We start from the raw sequence: 12,116 nt of genomic DNA, 5'->3' as shown, positions 1-12,116 counted from the left end.
ACGCACCGTGGTCATTGTTGCTAAGTTTAATTTCATACTCTGAGTTTGTTAAATTACTTCCTTATGAAAGGTCTATTGCATGATTGCATGATTTGGTCAAGCAGTAGAGCAAATAATTTCATGGCATTTATATATATTTTATGTATGTGTATACAGGTATAAATATATTGTTACATATACACATATACACACATGTATCCACATATGAAATATAAACATAACATCATTTCTTAAATAAATTAAAATTACACATATGATTATAAGTAACTTTTGTGTGTATATATTATGTACATTAGACTCCTTATCTAACCAACGAGTGAGTATTTGGTGGGCTTATTTTAAAAAGTTGATTGAAGTATACACAGTTTGTTTTGCTTCTGCTTAAAACATACAAATTATGTATTCAAATATGAAATTTTTGGTGTAAGACAGATCTTTGCACTGAACTAAAATGTACTAATTGGGGATCCATTCATCTCTGTGGCACAAATGTCCCTACTAATGTATCATGGATGGTATTTACTTGTCTTTTCTTGCCTTTTGAAGGAAAAATAAGGCTATTTGTGTGGTAGCCTGAGTGCAAAATCATTGTAGATTTTTATGATTTTTAATATAAATCATAATCATAATTCCCCATGTTTTCCCAGTATTTTCATTTGACAGCCCTTCTTTTAGTAACATACCTTTATTGGATCTTTCTATATAAGCTTGTCTTAATCCTATTTCATTCATCTACATAATATTTTATTATCTTACATAATTTCAGTCACCAGTATAAAAGACATTACCAAATTTGCGAAAATATACTACTTTGGCTCTAGTAACAATCCAGGTGAAAGGAATTCCATTAATTAGGAGAATTCTGGATTCTGTATGTGTAAGTTACTTTGGTTTAGAAAGGACTGAGAAAGCTTTCACTACATATAACAATACCAAGCTTTCCATTAAAGAAAACCATTTAAAAATTTTTTCTCTTTTTATAAATAATATAAGCTTACTGTAAAAAATATCAAAAATACAAACTAGTAGAAAAATTGTGTATAGTTCTAAATTGTTTTCTATGAATAGTTTTATATCTGTGACAATTTTGTATACACATAATTTTGTATTCTGTTTCTTCAGTTAACATTTTAAATACAGAAGGTTTATATTATCACAGACCCTTTATTATCAGGTATTTTTTAGTATACTATTTAACATTGGTTTGAGTGTTTACCTCAAAATGTATAAAAACTTATTTAACTATACTTTTACTGTTATACATTTAGGTTGTTTTAAAGTGCTACTATTTTGAAATAGCACTAGGGTGGAAATCTTTGTTTATAAATTTTTTAATCTTGTTTTTCTCAAATTTCTAGTACTCATTAATATTGAACATAAGGATATAAATATCTTGGGGGTTTTGATCCATATTGTCAAAAGATGTGTTTCCACTCATGATCTTATTATATAAGTGTGGATATATTTGCCTTATTACATCCTAGCTAGGATTGGTATCTTTGTTTTTACAGTGTTTTGCTAATTTACATGTATATCATATAATTTAAATTGCATTCCTTCTATTCATGAGATTATAGTGTTACAAAAAAGCACTTAACTTTCTTCTTGTCAGAGATTTTACTATTTCTCTTACTGACCTAACATTAAATAATTTAATTATACATTTGAAAGGTTAGTAGATCATACTATTGAGATTTTATAAGAGAAACTTTAAAAAAACTTGTCACCCTTAAAAATATATACAGTACAGTGAATTTATTTCTGTTGGAGAATCAGAATTCATCTTACTAGTTTAAATCTCTCTTTCTTAGTGCTTTGAAAGGTTATTGAGTACCATGGAAATCAATTTACCAATATATATAACATATATAATACCAGCTCTATGCTTGCAACACAGTAGGTTTTGGGGAATATATAACAAGCATAAGACATAGAGACTAATCCATGTAAAGCATAGAATATTGTACTTGGCTCATAGAAGGTGCTAAATAAAAATTCTTGTTTTCAAGATGTGGGCTTATAGTCAGTTTGGAAAATAATACATATTGCCCAAGTAACATGAAGGGAAGATGTTATTTACTGTTTATAATATTTTACTACTTTCTAAGGAAGGTGGGTCCAGAGATTGGTTTTTCATTTGTTGAGCAAGGTGGTAATGAGTGCAGATACAAATCACGTAAGCTGATGCAAAGTCAAATTGCATTACATACAGGAAGGTATTTCCAGCTACAGGAAAATCAAGGGATGAAAAAGAACTTGGAGGCTGCAGAAGGTGGCTGGAAGAAGTTTGAAACCTGCCTGGAGGATGGTATAGGGAGGAAGGGACTGGGGAGGAGAGTTTTTTTTTTTTTTTTTTTTATAGAGGTATTGTGGGTTTGAAATGGTAGACAATACCTCTATCTCCACTGAACATCTTCAGTAAAATTTGTGTAGTAGCATTTGAAGGATGAGCAAACACTGATTGTGCCTCAAGAAAATCATCCAAGGGAGAAAACAAGTTATCAGAGGGAACCCTTAACATGGCTTCAAGTTAATTACCATGATTGTGCAAAAGATTTAAAAGAATTGTAGAGAGAGTTCAGGATTGAAGAAAGCAGTAAGGCAATACCATCAGGCAGTGAACGACAGAGCTGACCTGTGGAAAGGAGTCTAAGCAAGCTCCAGGAGTTGGTGATGGACAGGGAAGCCTGGCATGCTGCAGTCCACGGGGTCGCAAAGTCAGACACGATTGAATGACTGAACTGAACTGAAGGGAGAAAAATATTTGCATTTGATTTTTACGTGCATGGGTGGAAAGGGGAGAAGATATTTCTGGAGCAAAAGATACCACATTATAAATTGAAACATAAGATTGTCAATATTCAACATTTTTGATGTGTGAAAAAAATGGTGATTTCATGTAGTACAGCCTGAATTAATATACTTTATAAACTGAAGAACTTAAAATGAAAGTAGTCTATAATGATATTTAAAAAAACAGCATAGTTTAATGAAGTGGTGAAAACCTTGGCTCTGATATTGGACAAACCAAAGTTCAAATTCTAGATCTACCCCAATCTATCTGTATGGCCTTTGGTCAATTTAATTAAATTCTGTAAGATTCGGGATGGTTTGTATCAAATGAAGCTGATCACAGTGCCTACATCTCATTGAGTCACTCTGAGGATTAAGTGAGATAAAACATGAAAAAAGCTTAGTCCAGTGCCAGCATATGTGTTTAATTAGCTATTCAATTACTAACTCTACATTAAATTAATCTATGGAGGTCACTGTAACTTTCATCTTTTCAACTTTGGCTACCTTTACCTATTTCCTTTTATTGGTCTTAATATTATCTCCTGTTTCATATATGAAGTTATATATTCTTTTATATAAGTATTCTTTTTATAGTAAAATCTCCCTAATTTCCCATGAAATTGAACATATACTGCTTTTGGTATGGGTGTGAGATTTACCAAATCAAGGTAGAAAAATCTCCCCTTGGGCATTCATTTGCAACTACAAGTCCTAGAGGCCAGGCACTCACTAATAGGCACTTCACATATATCAATATTATTTTTTGATTCTCTGTCCACTTAATTGTTAAGGAAAAAAATGTTGATTCTAGCTCTGTGGTAGACCCTGGGTTCAAAGCAGGTCTGTCTGACTAGAGATTATGGCTCTTTCCTGAAGCCTGAATTTTAAAGATAGTGGTGGACATCTGTTATGTTAAATACGTTTTATTTCACTTGCCAAGTGTCATTGATTGGTATTGGCTGCCAGAAGCATTGTGTTGAGAAGGATTCTAAGGCCAAGTCTGTACTCAGTGGGAATGTCACGATCAATTAATGATGTCTGTTGCCTGGAAAATCCCATGGGCGGAGGAGCCTGGTGGGCTGCAGTCCATGGGGTCACTAAGAGTCGGACATGACTGAGCGACTTCACTTTCACTTTTCACTTTCATGCACTGGAGAAGGAAATGGCAACCGACTCCAGTGTTCTTGCCTGGAGAATCCCAGGGACAGGGGAGCCTGGTGGGCTGCCGTCTATGGGGTCGCACAGAGTTGGACACGACTGAAGTGACTTAGCAGCAGCAGCAGCCATTGGGGCAGCAGAGGGGTAGACAGGATGGGGACGGCATTCAGGCTGTTGATTTGTTGATCCTTGCTGTATACGTTTAATGCCTTTACTTACAACAGAGCACATGGCTCAAGCTGTTACCCAGGCCTTTCTTGTGTCTTCTTTTTCTTTACTCTTGCGAATTTTAGTGAAATTTTCCAAATGTTTAAGTGAAAATATAAAGAGTCAACAAAATTCTAAGACCTCCAGAATAATCCCTTGGCCCCATCTGCGGAGTCTTAGGGGAACAGGAGGGATGAGTTAGGAAGTTTGCTTTATTAGGTATCACCAGCTGGTCTGACTTTGTGATTGTCCTAAACTAGCTCATTGTGGCTGATAAAAAAAAAAAAGCGTCTCTTTTACAGGTGTAAAAACTAATTTGATTTCAAAATAACTGTTAGTAAAGCAAGATGAGAAAAAAAGAGAATGCTCTTTTGGCAGAAGGCATTTAAATCTATTGCATATGGAGATGTTCAGAGTGTTAGAATTTTTGTTTCTGAAATGGGAATGGCAAAGCAATGTCAGCTCAACACGATGATGGTTTTAACCACAGGACATGAAGGAATTTGATTTAGGTAACAAAGTGAGTGACACCCCCCTCCCCAATTTTTATTTATATATATGTGTATATATAATACATACATATACGTGTGTGTGTGTGTGTGTGTGTATCTATAGGGAGTTTCCCTTGTGGCTCAGTGGTAAAGAATCTATCTGCCAATGCAGGAGGTGCAAGTTCTATCCCTGGGTTAGGAAGATCTCCTGGAGGAGGAAATGGTAGCCCATTCCAGTTTTGTTGCCTGGACTTAGGAGCCTGGTGGGCTATGGTCCGTGCGGTTGCAAAGAGCAGGACATGACTGAGCACACCTGGGTATAGGCATATATGTATATACATGTATATGTATTTATAAGTATCTATATACATAAATGTTATTGTTGTTACTATAAAAGTAATAAGAATTAATATAACTATTTTCAAGCTATTTAGGAAAATGGGAAGAACAAAATCATCAGCAGTCTCACCACCCTAACACAAGAGGCCTTAGTAATGTTTTCCTCCGTTGACATGTATGTTTTCCCCATGGTTCTCATGATAGTGGACTTCTGATTTCCTATCCTTTTAAAAGGTGATTTTGCTGGATGGAATATTGACAAACAGCATACATTTGCTATACCCTCTTGCTATATACATCTTCTGTGTGTGACTTATCTGTGGGGAAATAGAACAAAGCAAAATATGAGAAGTAGTTAGTTTTTTTTTTTTTCTTCCTTTTTTGGTGGTAGTAGTTGGTAGTTTTAAAGGAAAGCCACAATGACAGAGAACGAGAAAGTGATTTTGACAGGTCGTATAATCCATTCCCGTGGCTGAAGAAGCCAAGAAAGGGAGACCCAACAAATTCTCTTTACAGCCCATTCCAGTGTTTGGCAACTTGTCCTGACAGGAATTTCTTCCATATTTCAAGCTTATCCTTCATTCTCTTGTTTTAATCTCATTCTTCTTGCCTCAACGTCTGAAAAGTGCCTCAGTTTTCTTTTCTGGAAATGGTACTATCTGATTTCTTTCAAGCCAAGGATAGCGGATAGCAAAGCAGTTTTCTCTCCCACATCTACTTCAGGGGTTTGGTCAGAGACACCCTGACAACTTCTCCTGCCCCAGCTTTGTGGGAAAGTGCCTGAGGGCCAGTGGATAACAGCTCTACATTTTCCATGAGAAAGAGCTGGGGCACTAGACACATGTCATGGGAATGTTCTGAAGTTTTTCTGTAAGGCCAGTTTGTTCCCCAGTAATCAGGAGTGACATAGGAAATCCTTAAAAAGCAGGAAAGGTGGGAGCAACATCAGTCAGAGTGGACATGCCAGCCTGGGTACCAGAGCAGGGTGTGAGAGAGGCCCTTCTGTGCCAAGGATTAACACTTTGATTGCTGGCTTTTGTAAAGATCCAGTAAGTCTTGGGGAAGTTAGGGATGAAGAATGAGCACTGGAGGAGCTTTTATAAACAGAATATTAGCAGTAACAGTAGCAGTAAACAGTTCATACTGATTGAGTTTCAGTCCTTCCTATGCACCCTTGACACCCACTCCAAGTTCTTGAAGCCAAAAGTATGTGCATGGACTCAAGTTACACACCTCTTTGCCCGGTCCTCCTTCTTTGGTAAGTTTTTAAGAAAATTAGAAAATCATCTTCTTATTTTCTTTCCTTGAGAAATCTTTGAATTGGCATATAACATAAGAAAAATCCCACTGTCAAACTCCAAAGTAAGTCTCAGATTTAGCAAGAGGTTGTGTCAAATGCAAACCATAAGACTATGTAAACTATTTAAAAAAATCTTGCTGAAGCCTTTGGCTGGATAGTGGAGCACGGAATACAGAGTAGAGGACTCGCCATTTATTAGAGTCATTCAATTAAATAAACCAACCCAAAAGAGAACTCCTCAAAGGAAATCGTTTTATATCACATAATGAAACACAAAACCAAACCAAACTTATCTCTGATTTTTTTTAAGGTTTGTTTAAAAAGATGACTGGAGAGTGTGTACCACTCCCCCCAGATTTGCTGTGCAGAAGTGCATAAGTGTGAGTGATGTAGAGGTACTTGTTTATTATAGAGCACATTTCAATGCAGTAATCATAAATATTGCTAAGGTTGTGCTCTGTTGAAATATGACCTACATACTCTTGATTGTTTGTGTTACGTGATTTGTCTGACACCCATTACATTCTGGGTAATAGCAGCCATTTGTTGCTCTGCACAGCAGGCTCTTTTGACAAAAGAAAATAGGCAGCAATAAAAAAGCTATAGTCTGAATTACATTCTGCACAGTGCTGCACTGCTGAGAGTTTGTGCAAGTGTGTTAACAATGTTCTGAACTGCCTCTTGTCAGCCTTCAGCCTGTAATGGCCATCTGTCCTCACATAAATCTATCAAAACCTGCTAAGTTCAAGAGAGAGCATGGAATATACCTTGTACTGTCAACACCAAAATGTACACATTCCCCAGAAAATCAACACACAGGAAATAATCCAGAGGTTGTGGCAGGCATTAGCACTGTTGATTTAGGCTTGTGGGATGAAATTGAGAGTCTGGCGATTAGTGGGAAGATGACAGGAGTAGTGGCATTAAGGAATTGAGTATTGACTGCCCTCCTACCACAAGGGAGAACCTTCTGGATGGAGGAGATGGGGTTAGAGAAATCAAATTAGTTCAGGAGCAGCAAAGGGTTCCCTGTCCTGTCCATGGCTCCTAAACTTTGGACATCACATTAGAAGAAACAAAAAATACTTCTGACACCTCTGTTTCACTTTGTTTTGTTTTGCTCTGGATCTCAGGAACTCTATCTGGAAATAGATTTTCAATGAGACTCTGGTCCCACAAACTCTTGTGACCCTCAAGATGTCTCAGTCTTGCTTTGGGATGTTCTCCTTGAATGAAAAAAGTTAAAAGTAAAAAGTTTAGGGAATGATCTGAATTATTTTTTTCCTGTCCACCTACTCCTAATCCAAAAATAACTTCCATCAACTAAGTGAGTATTATATTTGTTTTAATGAGCAGTGCCAATCGAAGCTTATCAGCCCTGATATTTTCACTCATAAGGTCTATCTGGTTATCTTATGGTATTTCTGTAAATTTTAAGCAGATACACAAGAACATGTACTTACCGCAGATTTTAAAGAGTCATCTCTTTATGAAGTCCTGAGGGCTGAATCCCTGAAATGCCAGCATTTGGTAGGTTATTTGGCACATAGTAGGTCCTCAGTGAATGTCTATTTAATCGCCACGGCCCATCTAAAATGTGAAGGACGTGAAAGGCTTTGTTTTTAACTCTAAGAAACTACTCAGGGTGTCGGCACTCCCAAGAGCAACTTGAGAATCAGTTATTTAAGCGATAATGAGCTTAGGTACTAGGACAAGGGTTTCAAATGTTCAAGACGAAAAAGAATTTCTATATTTAAAATCCCTAGATAGCTGAGCTATTTTTAGGACTAGTCTCTCTTTAATAGTGGCCTAATTTGGTGTTTCTGAAGTTTGGGGTTTCTTTTTATAAGTCTACAATGTCAGTCAAAATACATCTACCTAAGATCAAGGCAACGTGCCACCCAGACACGGCAGGACAGTGGCTGTCCATAAGTGGTCTGTGAACTGTGTCATTAAAAATATTTGACCAGCTTCCCAAGTGATCCTCGGGCCACTGAAATGGAACACCTACGAGTAAAGGAGGGATCTAGAAAAATAAAAACAAGTGAAGCATTTTGCAAAAATAAGCCCAAGCAACATTTCCTCTGAGAGCTGCTAATCTATCTGAAGAGACAAGATATAATTCACATTCAGAAAGAGATAAGCGTGAAAATATAGCAATATCTGATAAGTGAGTGATCCTGGCAGTAAATTATTAGAAAAGTAAAAATTACCCCAATTCAGAGTATCATGAAAAGATTTATGGAGCTGTATTTGAGGATGTTGAATGTCATTTCCTCTAATTCAAGGGCTACGTCATTTGGAATATTTGACTGTTATTTACTCAGTAAAGAGAGATTATTCATCATTATTTCTTTGAGCATCTTAGCTTCCTGTGAGAAATATTTGAAATCTTGTCATTTCTTTGCTGAGAACTGGTATCTTTAAATTTGTTGTAGTGGTAATTGAAGGCAGGAGAGCGTGTAGTGTTAACAGAAACTGGTGTATATGAACATGGCAGTGCGAAGGGTAGAGGGAACAAGAAGAGAGAGGGGAGGGAGATAGATAGGGAAAGAAAGAAAGAAAGAAAAGCAAGAGGAGAAGATAAAAGGAAGGGAAGTAGGAGGAGGAGCCGGAGGAGGGGAAGGAAGAGAGAAAATTGGCCATATAGGAATTTCTTTAGATTGAGTAAAAGATACGCTTGTCTATGAAGAGAGAACACAAGAAGGGTGAGCTTCATTCAGTAATGTGACCTCTCTATTAGCTCTAAGCCAAGAGTAGGGGGAGCAGGCATACAGTAGGCTGCTAATAAAGGGAAGATTTCTGAGACTCAGATGTGTCACAGAGGAAGAGCAGTGTTTGCTTCTCTTTGTGTTTGCATTTCCCTGTCTTTCTGAACTGGGATAGATTTCCAAAGTCACACCTCTTTGTGTTTTTGTTCATGTCTTTCCCTCATTTGGGGAGAATTAGCTATGTGTGATAAATATTGCCAAATATTGGTGTAAAAATATTTCATTTTAAGGAAAATATTAATTTCCTTTCTTTCTTGTAAAGTAGGGGAGAGAGGCAGTGTCTTCCTGTTCATACCAAAACTTCATGTGGCTGTCTGTGACCTACTTGTGTGCGTATATATATATATATATACACATACACATTTTTTTTTCCAGCAAGGTAGAATTTTCCTTGAAATGTGCAGTTGCCTTAAGTCTCACCCCAGGCTTCTTAGCAGACTTGAAGTTCTTTTCTGCTGAATAGCATTCACCCATCCTCCTAAATAAAAAGTGTATTGTAAACTAAAATGTTCCCTTGTAAGCATAAAGTCATTTGAACTGCAGCCTGCCCTTCTTCAAAGTTCCTTCAACTCTGCAGCCATTCCACAATTCTTCTTCCTGGGCAGAAAGGGCTGAGCAGGACTTACTCGGGGTGAAACTGACAGAGCCAACCAGCCTTCACAGTCTCCCACCAAGACTTCTGATGGAATTTTCTGTCCTTCTGTAGAAAAGCAGGAAAGGCAACAATTTACAGATGTCCCCCCTTCTTCCATTATTTTTCCTCTCTCTCTCTTTTTTTTAATTAGCTAGTTGCCAAAGCTTGGATTCGTTTCAGTCCTTCAACCTCATAATCTACCCCGACGTGCTGCTCCAAATAAAATGGTCCGCCGGCACTGCAATATTTAGTGTTACTGTTCACTTAGGTTTCTGTTGCAGAACCATATTTTAGACAGAATGTATTAGTTATGCTTACAAGAATGTATTATACCTACATTAGCCATGGTTTACTAAGTTAATGAACTGTGGAGACAAAGAATCATTGCTGTCAGGTTGTAGAGTCATCTGGTGCCCTGCCTTCGCAGACCATATTTTACTGAACTTTGAAGTTGCCTATGGCTTCCCCACCCTGCCCTGCATTTGCTGCCATCCCACCTTTTTTTTTTTAAAGTTACCTAAATCTTTGGCACCACAGGTAGATATCTTTCATTGTACAAAAATTCCTACCCGCCTTGCATCCTCCCCAGTGTTCTTTGCAGACAAACATGGCCAAAGCCATTCACTGAGTCCCTTGAGTACCACTGCATTCATTTTCCGTAACACAGACGACAGACTACCCTTGTGAACCTGAACTTTGGTTCTGCCTGGTGGTGGTGCGTTCATGTTTCCTGGGAAGCAAGAGCTGTTAGCATTGTGTTTGAAATACAAAATATCAGGGCTTTCACTGCAGTCTTGCAATGCATATCTGTCTTTCCTTGGTGACAGAGGCTTCCGGGGACAGAGTCACTTTTTCAGGTCTTATCAGGAATTTAGTTTCCTTTGTTTTTCTGTGAGTTTTAACCATTGACTGAAATCTTAGGGAAGTGAGGAAAATGTGTCCTGGCATTTAACAACATTCTATCTCTTTTCTTTCCCTCTCTCCTCATTTTTTTTTTTTCCTTTTATTATCTTAGGCCTAACTCCACCCACAACTCCTCCTCATAAAGCCAACCAAGATAACCCTTTCAGGGCTTCTCCAAAGCTGAAGCCCTCTTGCAAGACTGTGGTACCTCCACCATCCAAGAAGGCCCGGTACAGTGAGTCTTCTTGTACCCAAGGCAGTAATTCCACCAAGAAGGGGCCCGAGCAGTCTGAGTTGTACGCACAGCTCAGCAAGACCTCTGTGCTCACCAGTGGACACGAGGAAAGGAAGGCCAAACGGCCCAGTCTCCGGCTGTTTGGTGACCATGACTATTGTCAGTCAATTAATTCCAAAACGGAAATACTCGTTAGTACATCACAGGAGCTCCACGACTCCAGACAACTAGAAAATAAAGATGCCCCCTCCTCCAACGGGCCGGGGCAAATACACTCTTCCACAGATTCCGACCCGTGCTACCTGAGAGAGACCGCGGAGGTGAGCAGGCAGGTCTCTCCCGGCAGCACCAGAAAACAGCTCCAAGACCAGGAAATCCGAGCTGAGCTGAATAAGCACTTCGGTCATCCCAGTCAAGCTGTTTTTGACGACAAAGCAGACAAGACCAGTGAACTGAGGGACAGTGATTTCAGTAATGAACAATTCTCCAAACTACCTATGTTTATAAATTCAGGACTAGCCATGGATGGCCTGTTTGATGACAGCGAAGATGAAAGTGATAAACTGAACTCCCCTTGGGATGGCACGCAGTCCTATTCATTGTTCGATGTGTCGCCTTCTTGTTCTTCTTTTAACTCTCCGTGTAGAGATTCTGTGTCACCACCCAAATCTTTATTTTCTCAAAGACCCCAAAGGATGCGCTCTCGTTCAAGGTCCTTTTCTCGACACAGGTCGTGTTCTCGATCACCATATTCCAGGTCAAGATCAAGGTCCCCAGGCAGTAGATCTTCTTCAAGGTAAACCTTGTCAAAACCCACCCAAAGCCTAAGATATCCCCAGGAATTAAAAAACAAACAAACAAAAAAACCAAGCATTTAAAACCCACTAGCAGCCCAGCCCCTCAACAGCATGTTCCTGGTGCTCCCGGAACTAAGGAGATTGTTGTTACCCATACATTCTTCCCCATCTTCTCTTAAATCTGTCCTCATTGAGCACAGCACATGAACCAGTCAGACCAGAGAGAGCAATCTGTAGAAAACTTGCTCATCTAACTTTTTCCATTACCTGGAGAGCTGCTCTGTGCAGAATAGTTGAGATCCATGCAAGATAAAGCTGACAGGGTACCAGGCTGGCGTTCAGCAGTCACATCCATAAGAGATGTTGCAAGAGAACATGTCACCAACTCCCAGACCTTTAAGCTGACTAGAGGTTCGCACACTGTCACTGGGAAATCTCACTAGTAGTTGGGAACTGAAAGCCGGTTTATGTTAAGACAGAATTCC

General features: G+C 38.5%; 1 protein-coding gene across 12 annotated transcripts in view; it reads left to right on the top strand.

The window, feature by feature from the left end:
- The window catches only part of PPARGC1A (PPARG coactivator 1 alpha), a 718,583-nt gene that overhangs the window by 685,171 nt on the left and 21,296 nt on the right, over positions 1–12,116 (top strand). For all 12 annotated transcript variants that reach the window (XR_009736941.1, XM_061419795.1, XM_061419799.1 and 9 more), the window contains one exon: positions 10,712–11,630. Coding sequence is in view for 11 of the 12 variants with exons in the window: in XM_061419795.1 (XP_061275779.1) it covers positions 10,712–11,630 (919 nt within the window). In the remaining variant the exon portion in view is untranslated. The remainder of the gene's footprint in view (positions 1–10,711; positions 11,631–12,116) is intronic.

Source organism: Bos javanicus, chromosome 6, assembly GCF_032452875.1.
Source record: "Bos javanicus breed banteng chromosome 6, ARS-OSU_banteng_1.0, whole genome shotgun sequence".
NCBI classification, from domain to species: domain Eukaryota; kingdom Metazoa; phylum Chordata; class Mammalia; order Artiodactyla; family Bovidae; genus Bos; species Bos javanicus.
This window is presented reverse-complemented; position numbering and strand designations above follow the sequence as displayed.